The sequence below is a fragment of the Salmo salar genome, chromosome 14 (assembly GCF_965601325.2).
Source record: "Salmo salar chromosome 14, fSalSal1, whole genome shotgun sequence".
Taxonomy (NCBI): domain Eukaryota; kingdom Metazoa; phylum Chordata; class Actinopteri; order Salmoniformes; family Salmonidae; genus Salmo; species Salmo salar.
This window is the reverse complement of record NC_138304.1, coordinates 8,835,162-8,859,826: the sequence shown is the minus strand read 5'-3', so window position 1 is coordinate 8,859,826 and position 24,665 is coordinate 8,835,162. Positions and strand designations below refer to the sequence as shown.

Sequence of the window (24,665 nt, the reverse complement as noted above, 5' to 3'; positions counted from 1 at the left end):
GCCGGGCTATCTACTGAGAATATTGCAAAATGTGCTTTCACCGAAAAGCTATTTTAAAATCGGACATATCGAGTGCATAGAGGAGTTCTGTATCTATAATTCTTAAAATAATTGTTATGTTTTTTGTGAACGTTTATCGTGAGTAATTTAAATTTAGTAAATTCACCGGCAGTGTTCGGTGGGAATGCTAGTCACATGCTAGTCACATGCTAATGTAAAAAGCTGGTTTTTGATATAAATATGAACTTGATTGAACAAAACATGCATGTATTGTATAACATAATGTCTTAGGGTTGTCATCTGATGAAGATCATCAAAGGTTAGTGCTGCATTTAGCTGTGGTTTGGGTTTATGTGACATTATATGCTAGCTTGAAAAATGGGTGTCTGATTATTTCTGGCTGGGTACTCTGCTGACATAATCTAATGTTTTGCTTTCGTTGTAAAGCCTTTTTGAAATCGGACAGTGTGGTTAGATTAACGAGAGTCTTGTCTTTAAAATGGTGTAAAATAGTCATATGTTTGAAATTTTTGAGGTATTTGAATAACGCGCCACGGGATTACACTGGCTGTTGAGTAGGTGGGACGCAAGCGTCCCACCTAGCCCATAGAGGTTAACAGCTTCTATCCCTTAGCCGTAAGACTCCTGAACAGATAATCAAATGGCTACCAGGACTACATTCATTTACGCTGCTGCTACTCTCTCTTCATTATCTATGCATAGTCACTTTACCTCTACCTACATGTACATATTACCTCAATTACCTCGGCTAACCTGTGCCCTCGCACATTGACTCTGTACCAGTACCCCTTGTATATAGCCATCCTACTGTTATTTTATTGTTGCTCTTTAATTATTTATTTTTCTATTTTCTTATTGTTCACTTCAGTTTATTTTAGTAAATATGTTCTTAACACTTTTTTGTCATAAAACTGCATTGTTGGTTAAGGGCTTGTAAGTAAGCATTTCACTGTACACCTGTTGTGTAGACCTTACAGTGCATGTGACAAATAACATTTGATTTGTTTACGGAACAAAAAAAGACAGAGAGGGACCCTGCTCACCCGTATGTCCCCAGGGTCCAGGCTGTGCTCACTCCAGGCTGAGGTGATACTGCTGTTGAGGTAGGACCCAGACCGGCCCATGTCCAGCTCCTCCTCATAGGCTTCAGTGGCAATGTCATCCCTTGCCTGAGTCACTGTGGACAGAAACTAACGAGAGGGGAAAAAAACCTTCTTGGGGTGACATTATTTAAAATGTAATAGTGCATTTGTTCACGGCGTGCTTGTATTTTCAGGAGGAAAATGTCACCAACAGACAAGATTGACATCATCCCATTGTTCCCAATTGTCATCTAATTAAATCTTGAGAAATGATCGGTTTATTCTCCACTCATCGAGTGTTTAAATGTTCTCCAGAAGACTTAAAAATACCCAGATGCGCACTTAAATTACAATACGATAATTATTATTGCAGTAAGAAGCTGTTAAATGTAATGCTTATGTATTCAGGGGAAAGGGAGAGGAGAGAGAGCAGGGTTACCTTTGGAACAAGCAGAAGCCCCAAAGTCACAGTCACGGTGAGGTGTGTGTGAGCGAAGACCAGCATGAGCATCCAGTCAGGGTGCCACAGAGGGGCCAGAGTGAACCTGCAAATAGATAGCAACAGATTTTTTTGAGGACACTTTTATTTAAGTGTAACAGAGTGCATTCTATTCTGCCCTGAGCAGGGTTGGAACACAACCCTAGTCAAAGAACCTATATGATTTGTGATTTTTTTCCCCAATAGAATCCTATAGGATTCTCACAATCCTATAAAATGTTATGTCACTATCAGAAATCTATTGGAATCCTATTGGAATGTTTTTTCCCCCTATTGGAAATCAATCCTATAGGTTTTTGATAAATCATGTAGGATTTTGCCACCCCAATCTGAATCCTATAACTTGTTATCTCAATTGAACTCATTCATTTATAGTTTGTTGTCATTTTTTCCAGTACAATACAACAACATTAATTACAACATTTGTGTTGATCGGATAAAACTATTCTATATTATTTCGTTTTTTTATTCATGGCTGCAAGTTTATTTGCAGTATGACCACCAGTCCAGTACACCTTTTTAAACAAAACTCTCACTTGAGTTATTTGACTTGAGTCTTATTCATGCAACTTCTTGTCTTTGAGTTAGAAGACAATACAATATGAAATACAATATTATATTCAATGCTACAATAACACAAGGTTGTTTGGGGTTTCCCCTTAGAATGCACATCTTAAATAGAAATAAAAAGTTGAACGAAAATTCATATTTAGGTACAGTAACACAAAGATATGAGCATTTCTTTCATTTCATATACTGTATAATAGTCAGCTATGCATACAAAAAAGAGAATGTCCCCTTTATTCTCTTTATGTTGGGATAAGGAGAGGAAAAGAAAACTCTAAAGATAATGAGACCCCCCCCCCCACTCCCTTACTCCCAGGGTTCTACCACCCCCTCTCCCTCCCCGAACCTGCCTGCCTGCCCCCCTCCCCCCGGAGCTGACCCTCCCCACCCTCTCTCCATCCCCAGAAGGTGCTCCCTCCCCATCTCCCCTATCTCCCTCCTGGATGTTACTATGTTACTATCTAGTGACCTCTTGGCACACCTGATCCAGGTATTGTAAAAACCAAAAACATGATTAAGATTACATCAAATTGTTCATCTACCGTAGCTCTATGCTTTATGGATGTAATGCCAAATAGCACACCTTTTTGACACAAATGTAAACATCCTTGCGGACAATCTCAGAAGGTTTTACAGCAATTGTTGTCGCAGTTGGCACCATAACTTATAAGGACCTTCCCCAAACTGTTACCACAAAGTTGGAAGCACAGAATCGTCTAGAATGTCATTGTTCTTTGTAGCGTTAAGATTTCCCTTCACTGGAACTAACGGGCCTAGCCCTATCCATGAAAACCATTATTTCTCCTCCACCAAACTTTACAGTTGGCTCTATGCATTGGGGCAGGTAGCGTTCTCCTGGCATCTGCCAAACCCAGATCTGTCCATCGAACTGCCAGATGGTGAAGCGTAATTCATCACTCCAGAAAACGCGTTTCCACTGCTCCAGAGTCCAATGGTGGCAAGCTTTACACCACTCCAGCCGACACTTGGCATTGCGCATGGTAATCTTAGGCTTGTGTGCTGCTGCTCGACCATGGAAACCCATTTCATGAAGCTCCCGACAAACAAGTATTGTGCTGACGTTCTTGTGCTGACGCGCTTCAGAACTCGGCGGTCCCGTTCTGCTTGTTTTCTACCACTTCGCGGCTGGAAAGGGGGCATCCTATGACAGAGCCACCTTGAAAGTCACTGAGCTCTTCGGTAAGGCCATTCTACTGCCAATGTTTGTCTATGGCGATTGCATGGCTGTGTGCTCGATTTTATACACCTGTCAGCAACGGGTGTGGCTAAAATAGCCATATCCACTCATTTGAAGGGGTGTCCACAAACCTTTGTTTATATAAGGTAGGTACTGGGTAGAGGGGACATGTGGTTTCCCACTATAGGGTCACCATCTCAAGTGGCAAGGGTGCAGTGGAGGCTGCACCCTTGCAGCCTCCACTGCAAGGGTGCAGTGGAGTGGAGTCAATGGAGTCAATGGAGTGGTATCAACCACATGGAAACAACGTGTTTATATGCTCCCTCTTCAACGGGGGTTCGAGCCCCGGCTTGGCCGACTGTCTTCCCTAAACCACTTTCTGTACCCCTCTCTATATCTGTCTCCCTATCTGTACTTACATCTGTCCCTAAAAAAAATGTAATAATAATATATCCGATCTCCTAAAAAAAGAACACATTTTTACCCTAGTCAAAAAAATCCTACAGTATTCCAATAAAAAAATCCTACTAGAATCTAAAAGAATAAAACAAACCCTATTGGATAGGTTCCAAAATCTGATACAATTTTATTTTGGATTCTAACATGATTTTTTATTTATTGCAATCCTATAAGATTTTTGGACTAGGGAACCTCCTGCACCACAACATGCCATGTAGTTCAGTCCTTGACTAATAATGTTCTGTACTATCTATTACAGAATGTCATATTTCATGTGGACCCCAGGAAGAGTAGCTGCTGATCCTAATTAATACCAAATACCAGAAAAAACTAAAATAAGCATGATTTGCATGGAGAAAAAAAAACAGTGTGTGAAAACAAAAGTACCAGGATGCACGCAAACTCAAAACTTTGCTCCACCACTACCTATGCAGTGGAGTCTCTCTGCTCTTTAATGGGAGTTGTGTTATTAGGAAGTACCCCAATAGTAAACGTGACTTTGAAATGAGTGGCCACTCAGTCATCACAGTTTGGTGAATATGAAGCTTCTTATGCCATTAATCGGAATGGAAACCCAGAGTATTACGGGATATGCAGCTTCACTAAGAAGGACACCAACCCCTGGTGGAGAGATGACCTGCTGGATATGTACAGAGTGACTGCTGTTTTCGTCACCAACAGAGGATACCACTTCCTGAGAAGCTCGACGGTGCTGAGATCCTCATCGGTAACTCACTGGAACAACGGCAACAACCCCAGATGTGCTGTCATCTTCCACACCTCAGCAGGAGAGACCCACACCTTCCAGTGTAAAGAGTTACCTTCTCGTTTCTTTACCACTCTTCTTCAACATACCCTTTGCATTAAACATTTCTTGACATTTGATGTGTTCTTTCAAATCTGATAGACAGTGCAAAAGGCTGTTGGATTCTCTGTTTGAGCGCTATGGAACCCCTGGCTCAGATGTATGTTTAGCCTAGTGGTTAAGAACGTTGGGTCAGTAACTTTTGGTTGCTGGTTTGAATCCCTGAGCCGGAAAAGTGGGAAAATCTGCCGTTCTGCCCTTGAACAAGGCAGTTAACCCCCAACAACAAGTCTTTCCCTTCCATTTCCCTTCATGAAGAGTATCACTTTCTGAACGAAAACAAGCCGTGGACTGAAGCACAGCGTTACTGCAGAGATAAGTACAGTGACTGGGCCACCATAGACAACACGGAGGACATGGACAGACTGACTAAAACTGTGGACAGTGGCTATACTGAAGCAGGCTGGAGAAGGGCACAGTGTTAAGAAAGTGGTAGGGGTCAGATAACACTTGCAGTGAAGGATATTTCAAATAGGGAAGGAGGAATGTGTGTTTATGAGAAACAGTATTTGTTGGAATGATCACTGATGCAACGGTCCACATATTTGGTTTATCTGCTACAACGGTAAGCAATCCCAATCACACAATCCATCATAAAATATTCTACAAATCTCTGTTGATATGATACTGTAGTAGTATATGTCATAGCCTTGCGGCCGGTTCAAATTCAAAGCACTGACAGGATGACAAATCAGGAGGGAGTGAGCTGGCAACTAGAGGGTTGCTGGCACCTACAGTACCAGTCAAAAGTTTGGACACACCTGCTCATTCTAGGGTTTTCCTTTATTTGTACTATTTTCTACATTGTAGATTAATAGTGAAGACATTAAAACTATGAAATAACACTACCAAAAAAGTGTGAAACAAATCAAAATATTTTATATTTGAGATTCTTCAAAGTAGCCACCCTTTGCCTTGATGACAGCTTTGCACATTCTTGGCATTCTCCCAACTCTTGAAGGAGTTCCCACATATGCTCAACACCTGTTGGCTACTTTTCCTTCACTCTGTGGTCCAACTCATCCTAAACCATCACAATTGGGTTGAGGTTGGGTGATTGTGGAGGCCAGGTCATCTGATGCAGCCCTCCATCCTTCTTGGTCAAATCTCTTCTTCTTATTTGTGTCCATTAATAGTGGTTCCTTTGCAGAAATTCGACCATGAAGGCTTGATTCACGCAGTCTCTTCTGAATAGTTGATGTTGAGAAGTGTCTGTTACTTGAACTCTGTGAAGCATTTATTTGGGCTGCAATTTCTGAGGCTGGTAACTCTAATGAACTTTTCCTCTGCAGCAGAGGTAACTCTGGGTCTTCCTTTCCTGTGGCGGTCCTCATGAGAGCCAGTTTCGTCATAGCGCTTGATGGTTTTTGCGACTGCACTTGAAGAAACATTCTAGGTTCTTGAAATGTTCTGGATGGACTGACCTTCATGTGTTAAAGTAATGATGGACTGTCATTTCTCTTAGCTTATTTGAGCTGTTCTTGCCATAATATGGACTTTTACAAAATAGGGCTGTCTTCTGTGTATCAACCCTACAACTGATTGGTTCCATTGCATTAAGAAGGAAAGAAATTCCACAAATGAACTTTTAATAAGGCACACCTGTTAATTGAAATGCATTCCAGGTGACAACCTTATGAAGCTGGTTGAGAGAATGCCAAGAGTGTGCAAAGCTGTCATCAAGGCAAAGGGTGGCTACTTTGAAGAATCTCAAATCTCAAATATATTTTGATTTGTTTCACACTTTTTGGTTACTACATGATTCCATATGTGTTATTTCATCGTTTTGATGTCTTCATTATTATTCTACAAAGTAGAAAATAGTAAAAATAAATAAAAACCCTTGAATGAGTAGGTGTGTCCAGACTTTTGACTGGTACTGTATATTTCAGGTGTCACCTAATGTCAATATTCCCTTGAGCAAGGAACTTAACTAAATGCTCACTGGGCGCTGCACTCTGGCTGCAGTGGTTCAGGGTCAGTAAAGAGCCCACCGGCTACCACAACTGGGCTCCAGGAAACGGGACTGCCATGGAGGACTGTGGGAGAACCGGAGCGGGGAGAACCAGGGCAGTAAAAAGAGATGGATGTCACCAGTGGGTTAGTCTGCCTGAGACCCAGGAGCTCAACTTTATCTGCAGCACCTCTGACAAGTAGTAGAATCTGGACCCAGCTTTTGCACGGTGGCATTCCCAGACACAGATTAAGCCTAGTCCGGAACAAAAAAATCAGAAAAGAGAAAAGTGTTACAGAATCCCCCTGCCGAGGGCACTGTGGGACTAATTTACAGCATGTGTGTTGTTGTTTATGTCTGGCTGGCACTGCATAGTCTAGCTTCACACGAGATATCGATTACCTCCAGCTTGTGGCTTCAGCCAATCAGACTGTCCCAATGCACCCCACACTCTGCCCATGCACTGATCACGCATCCTGTGATTGATTGGTCAGATGCTCCTAGCCAGCCCAGCACTGGAAAGTCGGGTCTGTTGCATGCTCCCTCAAGTGTATAAGTATTAGCCAGGCCTGTACTGTGTTTTACCAGTCTCAGAACGTGGGTGGACATGTGTGCATGGGATGCATAAACAAAGTTATCGCTGTTGTTGCTGTTGTTATCCTTGTAGTATATGCTACAGTTGCAGTATTCTATGTAGTTCTCATTCCTGTTATTATCATGTTACTACTGATATTGTTTACTGCTTCCTATTTCCTATACTGCACATTCCAGTTCTCTGCTGCCAATGACTGGAACGAACTGCAAAAATCTCTGAAGCTGGAGACTCATATCTCCCTCACTAGGTTTAAGCACCAGCTGTCAGAGCAGCTCACAGATCACTGCACCTGTACATAGCCCATCTGTGAACAGCCCATCTATCTACCAACTCATCCCCATACTGTATTTATTTATTTATCTTGCTCCTTTGCACCCCAGTATCTCTACTTGCACATTCATCTTCTGCACATCTACAATTCCAGTGTGTAATTGCTATATTGTAATTACTTCGCCACCATGACCTATTTATTGCCTTAACTTACCTCATTTGCACTCACTGTATATAGACTTTTTGTTTTCTTTTGTTCTACTGTATTATTGACTGTATGTTTTGTTTATTCCATGTGTAACTCTGTGTTGTTGTATGTGTCGAATTGCTACGCTTTATCTTGGCCAGGTCACAGTTGCAAATGAGAACTTGTTCTCAACTAGCCTACCTGGTTAAATAATGGTGAAATAAAATAAATAAAATAAAATGTAAATACAGTCCTTGCTCTTGTGTGCTGCTGTGCAATAGACTACTATTTGTATAATATACAGTCCTTGCCATTATTCTTACTATGCTATTGCCATGCTAGTCATTAATCTGGTGTTACTATGGAATACATGGTTATTAGGTCATTATTAGGTACAGTCCTTGTTGTTTTATCCCATATTCCATTCTATCGTACTCTGCATATACACTATATATACAAAAGTATCTGGACACCCCTTCAAATTAGTGGATTCGGTTATTTCAGCCACACCCGTTGCTGACAGGTGTATAAAATCAAGCACACAGCCATGCAATCTTCATAGACAAACATGGGCATTAGAATGACCCGTACTGAAGAGCTCAGTGACTTTCAACGTGGCACCGTCATAGGATGCCACCTTTCAGTTCATCAAACTTCCTCGGTCAACTGTAAGTGCTGTTATTGTGAAGTGGAAACGTCTAGGAGCAACAACTGCTCAGCTGCGGAGTGGTAAGCCACACAAGCTCACAGAACGGGACCGCCAAGTGCTGAAGCGCGTAGCAGTCGTTTGTCCTCAGTTGCAACACTCACTACCGAGTTCTAAACTGACTCTGGAAGCAACGTCAGCACAAGAACTGTTCATCGGGAGCTTCATGAAATGCGTTTCCATGGCCGAGCAGCCGCACACAAGCCTAAGTACATCATGCGCAATGCCAAGCGTCAGCTGCAGTGGTGTAAAGCTCACCGCCATTGGAAAGCATTGGAAACGCATTCTCTGGAGTGACGAATCACGCTTCACCATCTGGCAGTCCGATGGACGAATCTGGGTTAGGTCGATGCCAGGAGAATGCTACCTGCCCCAATGCATAGTGCCAACTATAAAGTTTGGTGGAAAAGGAATAATGGTCTGCGGCTTTCCTTTCATGGTTCGGGCTAGGCCCCTTAGTTCCATTGAAGGGAAATCTTAACGCTACAGCATAAAATTACATTCTAGATGATTCTGTGGATTAAGGTTAGCGTTAGGGCTAAGGTAAGGATTAAGTTTAAGGTTAGGATAAGGGCTAAGCGTCAAACTTTAAATGAGGCAAGTGAATTTACAAGAGTTGGGCTCTTTCATATCCTTGACTAATTCAATGGGGATCATGGCGCCGAGGGACGGCGGTCAAGGTGCCACAAAAGTCTCTGTCCCTCCGTCCCTCCATTCCTCTATCAACTGCTCCTCCGATAATAAGATTCAACCTCATTAATCACGTTAGTCAAATCAAATCGTATTTGTCATGTGCGCCGAATACAACAGACCTTACCGTGAAATGCTTACCTACAAGCCCTTAACCAACAATGCAGTTCAAGAAATAAGAGTTCAGCAGTCTTAGTCATCCCAAAGGGTGTTTTTGGCATGGGTTGAAAAGCAACATCACGACTCCCTCCACCCCTCCCTCAGTCTGCCAGCCCTTATCTCTGGGCTCCAGCAACCTGGCTGCTCTCTCCGATCCCTCAGAGACGGCGACGAGTTTCTTTTTGTGGTTCGGTTCATCTGAGACATTCATGAGGGTGCTGTTTAGAATTTTACATTTAGGGGACAGATTTAAAGTATTCCATTTTTTTCCCCCTCCCGTCACTGTTGTAATATTCAATGTAGGCATATTCAATCACAGCTGGTTTGTTATTGGGTGAGGCATGCCAACATGTTGTAATGAAACCTTTTCAGATACAACCCCCGAGTTAGATTGATGGTTATGCCATAACCTTGCTGGTTTGTTCCGGCAGAGATAAGCATAACAATACACTTGTTTATCCTCATACTGTACGTACGCCAACCTCACTTTCAATGGGATTTTTAAAAGGTATTCATTGGACCCAGCTGTTCGTGATGATCTTAAATATTACAGACAAGTTCTACATGCAGCTTCGTGATGAATGTTTTAGGTGCCACTTTAGATATATTGTATGTCGATTGATAACTTGTACATTGAGGCAATGGCTACTACGAACACACACACACACACACACACACACTTGTAGTTCTCCTGGGGGTCAAATGAGGAGGTGGCTCATCAAGCCAGTGCCACCAACCAGTGTCAGGTCCTCCAGCAGATTCAAGAAGAGGAACAGTTACAGGGCATAAGGAGTTTATTTTAAGCCTTGGCAGATTTATGCACTGTCTGCCTGGTGCAGGCATATTTTATTCACCTCTGTTCAAGTGGCTTATCCAAGCTGTCCTGCTGACTATTCATTTGCTTGATGGGAGGGAGCGCTCTATTCTGCCTTTTAACTGGGAATGTTCTGCTCCTGTTATTCTCCTGCTTAGAGGCCTATATCTCTTCTTGATTATGATTAGAAACTATAGGGCCACACATTTGTAAGGGCATACACAGTATAGACTCTCTCTTTCTCTCTCTTATTACTTACTTAAGGGTGTGGAATATTGCCGATATAAGGAGTTCATTGTATATGGCAACAGTCATGTAGCGTGGTTCATGGAAGGCTGACGGTACGGTCCGGACAGCATAGCAGAGGTACACTCCCCACAGAAGAAACAGGAACTCAGCTAGATAAGGAGAGGTCAACAATACAGGTGGGTTAGACCATTGTCCTTAACTCTAACACACAAATAGCAGAGATACACACAACATACAATGACTGCAAATTAAAATGATATTCTGGAAGTTCTGCGTTGTTTACGACAACCATTGTTTGCTTCGGTTTGCACAAAATGGCATACATGTAACTTGTTATTTAGCAATACAATTCAAGGGTCTCCTCATGTAGGGTTGGCACAATTAACATATGATTGTGTAACTGACAATTATGGACAATAACCATGAACAACAAAAAAAAAGAATTGTCATAATACATACATTTTAGGAGATGGAGGGATTCAACTTTATATTGAAGTAGATATAGTTTACTCAATAGCAGTTTTTCATTTTGACACGAAGTGGGTAAAATTTGTAATACTTTTATGAGTCAAACGGCACGGTCACAAGGAGAAACCCTTGCTGAAAGCTGTGTTGTATTCATTAGGTATGTCTAAACAAATGTTGAAAGATGCATTATGATACATTACAAGCTGAAAAAAAAAGTTCTACAAAAATGACAATTATGACCATAACCGTGGCCATTTGCATGACAATCAATCGTTATCCAAAATTCCATAATCGTCACAGCCCTATTCTCATGTCCCGTTCAAAGAATACAAAAAAAGATCCTAGTCCGTTTTGAAAAGGCCACAATTCAGCAGGAAAGAATTGGCAAAATTCAAGGACCTCAGCCTGTCAAGTGTTGATGGCTGCACATCATGTAGTCACTAGCCACTGACAGTTACTAATTTTGCTGTGCCCGTGAGAGTTCCCCTTTCTGCCAACAGTGATTTCCCACTGCTTGACAGCCAGCCCACTGCCTTGCTGACAGATCTCCTGCTGGATAGAGATCCTCTCTATTGTCCAAAGGTCGCTGGTGGTTAGCAAACTGAAAGGAAGTCTGAGTCTCTCATCTTGGTTTATTCTACATTCTAAGAACTGTACTCAGAACTGGCATTATCCTAAGTTCTCTGAACTGGTCTCAGAACTGTAAGACAGTCTCTCGTCTCTCCTTTATTCTATGTTTTTAGAACTGTTCTCAGAACTGCTCAAAACTGTTTAAAACATTTTCCGTTACATGCCCAAATGAATACGACCCACTTTTCAGAACTGTTTCAGGACTGATTCACTGTTATTCGGGAGCCCATAACGGTGATGCTAATTTATATTCCATTTCCAAGAACTGTTATCAGAACTGTAAAGCAGTCCGAGTCTCTCATCTTTCCTTTGTTCTACATTCTCAGAACTGCTCTCTATTGTCTGCCCATAAAAACAGCCCTAATTTACATTCATTCAATAATTAACACCAAAGACAACAGGGATCATGTCGGATTGCGGATTGTCATCTGTAAATAGTGATTAGAGTGTATTATTATTCATATTTTGTGAATCATGATGACTAATTATAAGCTATTTAATATGTAATCAGTATGCACGGTGAGCTGTTCGTAAATGCTGGTGGGAGGAATAAGTAATTTCTTATTAGATAAACACTTTTTTTTCATTAACTGATAAATCATTTTTAGCATTATTGTAGAACCACAAAACAATACAAATAATAATTGTATGTTCTCTTTTGAAATGATTTTCCTGTACAGCGCCTTAAACCTGATAGCACCTAGACGGGTGGATATCGCCCACGCGTTTCCACAAGCTGTCAGAACAATCAGCGGGGCGGCTGACCCCCTACCCCCGACCGCAGACCAGTCTCTCCTCTTCACCATTTCTATTTACAGGCACTCTAGCTGTCTCTGCCTCCCCTGCGAAGCTGCACAATGCTCACATGCCTTATTTCAAACCCGTTGGTGAAAACACTCTCCGCATCGCTGTCCATATCTCTCTCAAGGTCCTCAGACAGAGCAGAGCACACCGCTTCTCAGGGATCCATCCTCTTTAAAAAGGATTGGATGACAGGTCCTGTGTCTCAGCTGCGTGTCACATTCCCCTCTAGAAGGGGGCTTGGCAATTCTCCTATTTGAACTTGTTATTCGGAGACTGGAGGAGTCCATTTGTGTTCCCACCTACAGTTTGGCTTTAGGAATGATGAAACAAACAACAACAACAGCATCAGCCCCAGTGGCGATGATAATAGGAGTAGGGCCTAGTATCAAATAAAATACAATTTTACTGGTCAGGTACACATATTTGAAGATGTTATTGCGGGTGTAGCGAAATGCTTGTGTTCCTAGCTCCAACAGTGTAGTAATACCTAACAATACAAAACAATACACACAAATCCCCCTCCCCCCAAAATAATAAATAAATATTTATAAATATAGAAATATTAGAACGAGCAATACCAGAGTCCGGAATATAAATGTATACTGAACAAAAATATAAAGGCAACATGCAACAATTTCGAAGATTTTACAGTGTTATAGTTCATATAAGGAAATCAGTCAGGCCCTAATTAGGCCCTAATCTATGAATTTCACATGATTTGGCAGGGGTGCAACCATAGGCCGACCAACTTGGCAGCCAGGTCCAGCCAATAAGAATGAGTTTTTCCCCACAAAAGGGCTTTATTACAGACAGAAATACTCCTCTCAATTGGAGGCAGGTGCTTTCTCGTTGCCTCTGATTGAGAGTCCTATATATGGGTAATTGTTTGGTGTAGTGTTGTGGGAGATTGTTACTTGTTTTGCCTGTGTGAGCATGACAAGACTGCTTGTGAGTTCTTCGTTTTGTTATTTTGGTGTTCTCTTTATTTAAAATAAATGACAAGATGAGCATCCACATTCCTGCTACGTTTTGGTCCTCTATTCCCGACGACAGCCGTTACAGGCAGAGTACGGGGTGGTAGCCGGCTAGTAACAGTGACTAATGTTCAGGGCAGGGTACTGGGTAATGTTATAAAACCAAGATAATGAAAACGACAATTGGCGTAACCCGCTACAAACATAAAACGGAACGTCACAATGACATAATTCCAACCAGTTTTTAGCTTTAATGATGTCATTTCAACTAGTTTCCCACTGGGTATTGACTAGGGGTCCACACTTCCGTCACGACTCACCGACTGCCATCATGTAGTCCCAGCGGTCCAGCAGGCACATGCTGAACTGCAGCCCATTGGGGGTGAGGCCTATGTTGATAAGGGCCAACGTCCGGTCAGGTGTCTGACACACGGCTGAGGTCCAGGCCACCAGGAACCACAGCACCACCAGCAGAATGACCCCCAGCAGACGCAGCACCCGCCAGCTGGTCATGTATGGGGTCCTTTGGGCCGTACGGGACAGGAACACTTTCAGCACCCTGGAGGAGAGAAGAGAGAGAAGGGTTGTTGTAGTTCCCAAATCCCAACAGGCAAAATTTGCCTTCTAATGGCATAATTTTATGGTTTTATAATTCTTGTTGAGAAAAACACATAACTAGATTATAACCAACAGGTCTCTGTAATAAACAGGTAAAGATATCCTTTTCATTATTGCTTTTCATCACTATCATCATTATGTATTTTACAAATTATGTAACTGACACAACTAACACTCCTTTCACTGCAACTACTGTACTACCACCACTACCATCCCAACATTACTCCTTCCACCACTGCAAATTCTATCGTTTTGGTTATTACTTGTTCTATACTACCTGTACTGCTGCAAGCCCTTGCAAACACTAGTGTCTCACTGAGACGTGTGGGCTAGATTAGCATAGATATATAACAAGGAGATATTTTGACCTTTGGGTTCTCTGAGGGAACAACCATGATTGATCCTGTCTCAGATTTGACATCTGTGTGTGGGATTCCCCTAGAGGCTACTGACACTGAGGTCATGGTTCGAGCTTTCTACACCAGGAGGAATTTAATTGGTAATTTTGTCAGGTGAAGTAGCAGTCTGCCCTTTGGCCCCTCTTTTCTGCACTGCTCTCAAAACTATACTGGCTGAAGTGGGGGTGTACCCCTCCAAACACACACACACACACACACACACACACAGATTGAGTTGCTTCTCTACTGTCTCAGTATAGTGAAATGTAAAAAGGTCAACATGAGGGCAACTCATTTCCAGAAGAGGAGAGTGGAGAAAACTCTATGCTACGGTAAGTAGTTCTGTGTGATTGAGAATGTAAAGTGCTACCTATGCCTCTCGCTTCGACTACTAAGAAGCAAAATAGAACGACTGCAAACCAGGACCAATTCTGAGAGAAACCTGGATATGAGAGAGCGCTCCACAGGGCAAACTCATCAAGGAGCATCATTGGGAAAATTGGGGGGAGAAAGGACTCAAAGTTCTGGGCTGAATACTGCAGAAGTTATCCAATTTAGCCATATGGCATTGGTTTCTCTGCGTGATACATCTGGGGTGTATTCACTAGGAACGGGCGTAACGGAGAGGGACCTACCTGATTATGCAGTTGCAAAACGTTTGCAACGGTGGAAAACATTTTGTTACTGTGTGTACTTATGAATACACCCCTGTGAAAGACTTCTAATAAAAAATGGAATGAATTAACACATACCTATAAATCTTTAGGATCACTGTTCCGTAGGCTGTGGCAAAGCCCAGGAGACGCACCCATCTCAGGAGGATACAGCGGAACATGCTGGGGTTGAAGTACAGTATCATCACCTAAAGACAAGTGGAGATGCACATTACTTTGACTATATTTTACATTATGTATTTTTTATTTAAAAAAAGAGTGGGGCAGTCCCACTCCTTTAGTATTTTCCCTGTTTAAAAAACAGGGTAGTGAAAAAGCAAGGAGAGTGTGTTAGAGCGGATTGGATTCAAACCCATGCCTACAGTGGTATAACTGTTTGGCCATAATAACCATCGTTATGTTTGGAGGAAAAGGGGAAGCCTTGCAAGCCGAAGAACACCATCCCAACCGTGAAGCACGGGGTGGCAGCATCATGTTGAGGGGGTGCTTTGCTGCAGGAGGGACTGGTGCACTTCACAAAATAGATGGCATCATGAGGAAAGAAAATTATGTCGATATATTGAAGCAACATCTCAAGACATCAGTCAGGAAGTTAAAGCTTGGTCGCAAATGGGTCTTCCAAATGGACAATGACCCCAAGCATACTTCCAAAGTTGTGGAAAAAGTCAAGGTATTGGAGTTGCCATCACAAAGCCCCCTGACCTCAATCCTATAGAAGATTTGTGTTGCAGAACTGAAAAAGTGTGTGCGAGCAAGGAGGCCTACAAACCTGACTCAGTTACACCAGCTCTGTCAGGAGGAATGGGCCAAAATTCACCAAACTTATTGTGGGAAGCTTGTGGAAGGCTACCTGAAACATTTGACCCAAGTTAAACAATTTAAAGGCAATGCTACCAAATACTAATTGAGTATATGTAAACTTTTGACCCACTGGGAATGTGATGAAAGAAATAATATAATAATTCTCTCTACTATTATTCTGACATTTCACATTCTTAAAATAAAGTGGTGATCCTAACTGACCTAAGACAGGGATTTTTTACCAGGATTAAATTTCATGAATTGTGAAAACTGAGTTTAAATGTATTTGGCTAAGGTGTATGTAAACTTCTGACTTCAACTGTAGCAGCGGCATAGACATGCTGGACCACCCCAGGCAACAACTCAAATGTAATTTATAACTGTAGGTTAATTTGACAGGGAAATGCACATTAATCAGCTTTTTTGTAAAGATGACAGATTTTGAGCCAGATAGCTAATTTTCAACTTTAGTCCCTAGGCAGGTAAAACGACTACACATCAATGAGGAATCAGGCACTCCCATTTGTCTTTCTGCATTGCTGACAACTTCATAGTCAAACACGCAGTTGCCGGAAAACATTGGGAAAATATCTGATCTATGTACAGCATTATAACCTAAAGGGATGAAGATCCACATTAACATAGGCTACACATTGAGCTCCTACATTTCTCTTTCTGCATTGCTGACACAACTTCATCTTTTGTTAATAGTCAAACCCAGTAGCAGGAGAACATTGGACACATGTCTGACCGCGGGGCCAGTCTGGCTGCCTCTCAACCTTCACGTTGTTGTCTCATTTTCTGGATGACGTCTAAAAGGTGAGTCACAGGCATCTGTTTGGAAAATATTGTCATGCCGTTAGCTCCTTGTGAAGTTCATTCTTGCTCATTATTGAAAAAGGCAAGGGGGCAACTGGGGATGGAGACACGAGGTCATGCATTGTAAACTGAACAAAGGGCAATGCTTTTTTGCAAGGTTTCTGTATGCTAACTCACTTATTTCATTATATATTCCAGCAGATGCAGAATCGCAAATGTCACATCTCAAGCGACTAAAATGGAGTTGAGTTATAAAACCTATACTGAATACACAATATACAGTTCAAATCGGAAGTTTACATAGACTTAGGTTGGAGTCATTAAAACTCGTTTTTCAACCACTCCACAAATTTCTTGTTAACCTGTTGGGGCTAGGGGGCAGTATTTTCACGGCTGGATAAAAAAACGTACCTGATTTCATCTGGTTACTAATCCTACCCAGTAACTAGAATATGCATATACTTATTATATATGGATAGAAAACACCCTAAAGTTTCTAAAACTGTTTGAATGGTGTCTGTGAGTATAACAGAACTCATTTGGCAGGCAAAACCCTGAGACATTTTCTGACAGGAAGTGGATACCTGATGTGTTGAATTACCTTTAAGCCTATGCCATTGAAACACACAGGGGTTGATTAATGTTTTCCTATTGCTTCCACTAGATGTTACCAGCCTTTACAAAGTGTTTTGAGTCTTTTACTGTGAGATCTGACCGAACAAGAGCCATGTAACGGTGATGGCCGATTAGACTCTGGCGCGCGAGTTCATGTTGGGTACCCTCGTTCCAATACGTTCTAAAAGAGAATGCATTCGTCCACCTTGAATATTATTCATGTTCTGGTTAAAAAAGGCACTAATGATTTATGCTATACAACGTTTGACATGTTTGAACGAACGTAAATATATTTTTTCCCCTCGTTCATGACGAGAAGTCCGGCTGGCTTAGATCATGTGCTAACAACACGGAGCTTTTTGGATATAAATGATGAGCTTTTTTGAACAAAACTACATTCGTTATGGACCTGGGATTCCTGGAAGTGACATCTGATGAAGAGAATCAAAGGTAATGGATTATTTACATAGTATTTTCGATCTCTCCAACATGGCCGTTTGTCTGTATAGCAAAGCATATTTTTCTGGGCGCAGTGCTCAGATTATTGCAAAGTGTGATTTCCCAGTAAGGTTATTTTTAAATCTGGCAAGTTGATTGCGTTCAAGAGATGTAAATCTATAATTCTTTAAATGACAATATAATATTTTACCAATGTTTTCTAATTTTAATTATTTAATTTGTGGTGCTGACTTGACTGCCGGTTATTGGAGGGAAACGATTTCCTCAACATCAATGCCATAGTAAAACGCTGTTTTTGGATATAAATATGAACTTGATAGAACTAAAAATGCATGCATTGTCTAACATAATGTCCTAGGAGTGTCATCTGATGGAGATTGTAAAAGGTTAGTGCATCATTTTAGCTGGTTTTATGGTTTTGGTGACGCCCGTCTTTGAATTGACAAAACATTACACACAGCTATTGTCAATGTACTCTCCTAACATAATCTAACTTTATGCTTTCGCCGTAAAACCTTTTTGAAATCGGACAACGTGGTCAGATTAAGGAGATGTTTATCTTTCAAAGGGTGTAAGATAGTTGTGTGTTTGAAAAATTTGAATTTTGACATTTATTTGGTTTCAAATTTGCCGCTCTTGAAATGCACCTGCTGTTGATAGGGTGCACCACGAGTGGCACGCTAGCGTCCCACATAGCCCCAAGAACCTGTTGGGGATCTTATCCCGATATCGGGATTCATTGTCAAGAGACCACGGCGGGAAATTCAAAAACTGCAAGAATCTAATAATTTCAATTTCTCAAACAATCAACTATTTCTCACAATTTGAAAGATAAACATCTCCTAAATCCAACCACATTGTCCGATTTCAAAGAGGCTTTACGGCGAAAGCATAAAGTTAGGTTATGTTAGGAGAGTACATTGAAAATAGCTGTGTGTAATGTTTTGTCAATTCAAAGACATGCGTCACCATAAGCGGATAACCAGCTAGAATTATGCACCAACCTTTGACAATCTTCCTCAGATGACACTCCTAAGACATTATGTTACACAATACATGCATTTTTTGTTCCATCAAGTTGATATTTATATCCAAAAACAGCATTTTACCGAAGCGGTGAAAATCAGATTTTTTTTTCTCTCAAATGCTTCCGGTGAACAACGTTACAAATCACAAAATTACTATTCGATAACATTGGTAAATTATATTATTGTCATTCAAATATTCATAGTTTAACATTTCGTAAATGCTACTGCAATGCCAGATTTCAAAATAACTTTACTGGGAAATCACAATTTGCAATAAACCGGGTGCTGTGCTAAGAACAATAGGCTAGGCTATACAGGTTAGCACCATCTGTAACCATGTAATATCAAAATTACTATTGTCAATATTCCCTTACCTTTGATTATCTTCATCCATTGGCACTTCTAGAAATCCCAGGTCCACTACAAATGTGGTTTCTTTTGACAAAGTTCATAATTGATGTCCAAATAACTCCAAGTTGTTCCATGTTGTTAGCGCTTCGGTAGGCTACTAAAAAGTAGCGCGGGGGGGGGGGGAGTCACGGCGAAAAGTAAAAAAAATAATCTATTTACATTGTTCAAACATGTCAAACGTTGTTTAGCATCAATCTTTAGAGCCATTTTTAACGTGAAACATCAGTAATGTTTCAACCCGACCTCTCCTGTGTCTTGAAAAACGTCTTTGAAAAATGTATCGCATCACATGATTGCGCAGGTGCAGCCAATAATGAAGTGACGACATCCCAGGGAGGTCAACTTCTCTTCATTGCCATCCGGTCTCTGTTCATCATAGACGCTTCAAACAACTTTATAAAGATCGTTGACATCTAGTGGAAGCCGTAGGAGTTGCGAAATGAATCCTTTCTCACTATGGTATCTATAAAACAATGACACTAAATAGTACAGTCACAAAATTCACATTTTTTTTTATCTATTTTTCACAGGTTTTTGCCTGCAATATGAGTTTTGTTATACTTACAGACACCATTCAAACTGTTTTAGAAAATTCAGAGTGTTTTCTATCCGAATGTGTTAATAATATGCATATCCTAGCTTCTGAGTTGGTGTAGGAGGCAGTTAAAAATGGGCACATATTTTTTTCAAAATTTCTCAATACTGCCCCCGAGCCTCAACTATAGTTTTAGCAAGTCGGTTAGAACATCTACTTTGTGCATGACACAAGTCATTTTTCCAACAATTGTTTACAGACAGATTATTTCACTTATAATTCACCTTATCACAATTCCAGCAGGTCAGAAGTTTACATACACTAAGTTGACTGTGCCTTTAAACAGCTTGGGAAATTCCAGAAAATTATGTCATGGCTTTAGAAGCTTCTGATAGGTTAATAGACATCATTTGAGTCAATTGGAGGTGTACCTGTGGATGTATTTCAAGGCCTGCCTTCAAACTCAGTGCCTCTTTGCTTGACATCATAGGAAAATTCAAAAGAAATCAGCCAAGACCTCAGAAGAAAAATTGCAGACCTCCACAAGTCTGGTTCATCCTTGGGAGCAATTTTAAAATGCCTGAAGTTACCACGTTCATCTGTACAAACAATAGTATGCAAGTATAAACACCATGGGACCACGCAGCCATCATACCGCTCAGGAAGGAGACGCGTTCTGTCTCCTAGAGATGAACGCACTTTGGTGCGAAAAGTGCAAATCAATCCCAGAACAACAGCAATGGACCTTGTGAAGATGCTGGAGGAAACAGTTACAAAAGTATCTATATCCACAGTAAAACAAGTCCTATATCGACATAACCTGAAAGGCCGCTCAGCAAGGAAGAAGCCACTGCTCCAAAACCGCCATAAAAAAGCCAGTCTACGGTTTGCAACTGCACATGGGGACAAAGATTGTAATTTTTGGAGAAATGTCCTCTGGTCTGATGAGACAAAAATCGAACTGTTTGGCTTGCAAGCCGAAGAACACCATCCCAACCGTGAAGCATGGGGGTGGCAGCATCATGTTGTGGGGGTGCTTTGCTGCAGGAGGTACTGGTGCACTTCACAAAATAGATGGCATCACGAGGAAAGAAAATTATGTCGATATATTGAAGCAACCTCTCAAGATATTAGTCAGGATGTTAAAGCTTGGTCGCAAATAGGTCTTCCAAATGGACAATGACCCCAAGCAAACTTCCAAAGTTGTGGCAAAATGGCTTAAGGATAACAAAGTCAAGGAATTGGAGTGGCCATCACAAAACCCTGATCTCAATCCTATAGAAAATGTGTGGGCAGAACTGAAAAAGCGTGTGCGAGCAAGGATGCCTACAAACCTGACTCAGTTACACCAGCTCTGTCAGGACGAATGGGCCAAAATTCACCAAACTTATTGTGGGAAGCTTGTGGAAGACTACCCAAAACATTTGACCCAAGTTAAACAATTTAAAGGCAATGCTACCAAATACTAATTGAGTGTATGTAAACTTCTGACCCACTGGGAATGTGATGAAATAAATAAAAGCTGAAATAAATCATTCTCTGTCACGCCCTGACGTTAGAGAGACGTTTTATTTCCTCTATTTTGGTTAGGTCAGGGTGTGATGTGGGGTGGGCATTCTATGTTGTGTATTTCTTTGTTTTGGCCGAGTATGGTTCCTAATCAGAGGCAGCTGTCTATTGTTGTCTCTGATTGGGAATCATACTTAGGCAGCCTTTTCCCCACCTGTGTTTGTGGGTAATTATTATTCCTGTGTGTTTTGTGTGCGCCTCAGTTGCGTCACGTTCTTTTCTGTTTACCTGTTTATTGTTTTGTTCGGTTTCACCTCAATAAAAGATGTGAAATTACCAGCACGCTGCGCCTTGGTTGATTTACGACAGGGAGTTTGAAGATAGCGAACGTGACAGAATTACCCACCACAAGAAGACCAAGCAGCGTATGCCTACGGGGAAGACGAGGTGGACATGGGAGGACATCCTGGACGGCAAAGGATCCTGGATGTGGGAGGAGATACAGGCCAGAGTGGATGCCTCCCATGGAAACAGGTGGAAGCAGCAAGGGAGGAACAGCGACGAGATCGGGAGTCACGGCAACGATGGAAGCCCGAGAGGCAGCCCCAAAATATTTTTTTTTGTGGGGGGGAAATCAGGGTTGAGACCTGAGCCAACTCTCCGTGCTTACCGTGGGGAGCATGTGACTGGTCAGGCACCGTGTTATGCGGTGATGCGCGATGTATCTCCAGTGCGCATTCACAGCCCGGTGCGCTCGTTACCGGCCACCCGCATTTGCCGGGCTAGAGTGAGCATTCAGCCAGGAAGGGTGGTGCCAGATCAGCGCTCCTGGTCTCCAGTACACCTCCTCGGTCCAGGATATCCTGCGCTGGCTCCGCACACTGTGTCGCCAGTGCGCATTCACAGCCCAGTGCGTCCTGTGCCAGCGCCCCGCATTTGCCGTGCGAAAGTAAGCATCCAGCCAGGACGGGTTGTGCCAGCTCTACGCTCGAGACCTCCGGTGCGCCTCCACGGCCCAGTATATCCTGTACCTGCCCCACGCACCCGGCTTCCAGCGAGACTCTCCAGCCTGGTACGCCCTGTGCCTGCTCCACGCACCCAGTCTCCAGTGCGTCTCTCCAGCCTGGTACGCCCTGTGGCAGCTCCACGTACCAGGCTGTCAGTACGTCTCCTCAGTCCGGTGAGACCCGTTCCGGCTCCACGTACAGAAGCCTCCAGTTATGATCCATGGTCCGAAGCCTCCAGTGATGATCCATGGCACGAAGCCTCCAGTGATGATCCATGGTCTGAAGCCTCCAGTGATGATCCATGGCACGAAGCCTCCAGTGATGATCCATGGCCCGGAGCCTGCAGTGATGAACCATGGCACGAAGCCTCCAGTGATAATCCATACAAATCAGACCTGTGTTCAAATAGTATTATTTTTTCATTTAAATTCTAAAGGTGCGCTTGATTGAACTTGCATGACACAATGGAACCAATGGAATAGTCCCAAAAAGTGAAAGCCCCAGCCATCTGGCCCTCCAGGTCGGCTAAATCAAAACACTCAAAGCATTTGAGAGGCAACAAATACCATTTCTAATCCAGGTTTAGTACATCCTTCACATTTCCACAGCTTTACAATATAACTCCCAGAGATACAGTTTTATCTCGTCTCTATGGTATATTCCACAATTCGAGGTATGCAGTGTGGCTGTTTGAGAGATGGCAGGTATCCTCTATAATTAAGCAGAGCGACAGCACCTGTCCCCTGCGGCGAGATGGCAGAACATCGGCAACCAGCTTGCTTAACTCGCAAACAGGGGAAATGTTCTCGTGGATATGGGATGAAACAATGGCACAGTGCCACACACAACTCGTGAAGCACATATCACACTTCCATGATATGAGAGGAGGCCTCATTTAGTTGCAGAATTCACTGGAAGAAAATGTTGGTAAAACTTTACCTGAAAGGTACCTAGGTAAGGACTTCATAACACATAACACATACCACATTCATAAGCAATACATAAGGACACGTTCATAATGATATGAGAAGCTTTAGCTGCACTTTTCTTGAAGGGTACCTGCATAAGGACTCCATAACACATTATCAACCATCCATAGGCCATTCATAAGCAGTACATCTAGGCACTTCATAGATGCTTATGTCAACAAGTTGCCTGCATTATTAATCCTTTACCCAAAGTTTTGCCTATATCAAGCACTGTCAACAGAACATTTGTACAGCTTTGATTTACGCACGCATCTCTCATCTCGGTGTTAGCGGAATAGGTACACCTACAGTCTATGGATTTAAATACATGTGCGTAATGTAGGAAAGATCCACAATTACTACTAGTATACCCTAATTGCATCCACTTGTCATGGCCAGAAGCAATGAAGGCAACACAAGACTGGCAGCACTGGAGATCTTTCGTAAGTTTATGTTCCTCCAGGAATAAAAAAGCAAGTAAGTGAGTATACCCTAATTGTCCAAGATGCATTTATATCCTATACATTAAGAAGAAATACTGTCAATATCTTTTCAGCATGGGCTCTCGCTCATCATGCATCATGACTGTAAATGTGATCGAGGGCATCAAGGAATTGCTGCAGTCAGCTGACATGCATCCCTGGCTGTAAGCTGGCTTTTAAAGTTCCAAAGCTTACATTTGCATGCGAGTCATGAAAAATGTATATAAAGCCACGTCCATATTACCCGGTGGAGGGCTTATAGTGGTGACGCTATTGGTAAAGTAAATGAGGTCAGTCACTTATGAGACACATTAACTGGTTGGTACACAGGCAGGAGACAGACTGCTGTATATCATCCATGTATTGCCAAGTTGGTTTCCTTCAAAGTTACTTATATTTTCTTAATGTACAGTAGTATCTGAGGCTAGAAACGGGAATGTTATGAGTTTGATTGAGGAGCGAAATGTAACAGTGTACAGAGCATGCACACACACACACGGACACACACACGGACACACACACACACACACACACACACACACACACACACACACACACACACACACACACACACACACACACACACACACACACACACACACACACACACACAGCACACCCAACAGCAACATCATAACAACACTCCAATGACAACAATGGGATTCATATTGTATACCCCTCCCAAACATAGTCACCAGTTACATACTCATTAACTGCATTTGATCATGTTCTTCATAAACTCACTGTACTGATAACCTCCGGCTAGTATTAGTTGTATCCAGGCTTCTGTAGTAACCAAGCCCTGTCCATGTAGAACAGCAAGTCCCACATTCCTCCATGACAAGTCAAAATACATCACGTCCCAAACAAGACGTACAACTAGGCCAAATATACGCAAGCACACACGTGCAATAGCACACACACGCAATACCCAGCAGAGTATAACTCGCATGGGACCCTCAAACGAGAAGGGAGCTACATGTTTGTTTCCCAGCATCAAGCTGCTAAGGTGGCTTCCTCCTCTTTCCCCTCTCCATACCCCCAACTCCTCCCAATAAATTAACCAGCAGATGTATTTTTAATACAAGTTGCGCTAGAACTTGACGGACTCTTTAAAAATTGAGCGCCACGGCAGAGCAGCTGCACTAAG

General features: G+C 42.2%; 1 protein-coding gene across 1 annotated transcript in view; it reads right to left on the bottom strand.

The window, feature by feature from the left end:
• LOC106568695 (metabotropic glycine receptor) overlaps positions 1-24,665 on the bottom strand; it is an 83,818-nt gene that overhangs the window by 8,014 nt on the left and 51,139 nt on the right. The window contains exons 6-10 of the mRNA XM_014139260.3: positions 14,960-15,069; positions 13,512-13,750; positions 10,326-10,464; positions 1,543-1,648; positions 1,065-1,211 (exon numbers count right to left, since the gene is read on the bottom strand). Of these exons, the coding sequence (XP_013994735.3) occupies positions 1,065-1,211; positions 1,543-1,648; positions 10,326-10,464; positions 13,512-13,750; positions 14,960-15,069 (741 nt within the window). The remainder of the gene's footprint in view (positions 1-1,064; positions 1,212-1,542; positions 1,649-10,325; positions 10,465-13,511; positions 13,751-14,959; positions 15,070-24,665) is intronic.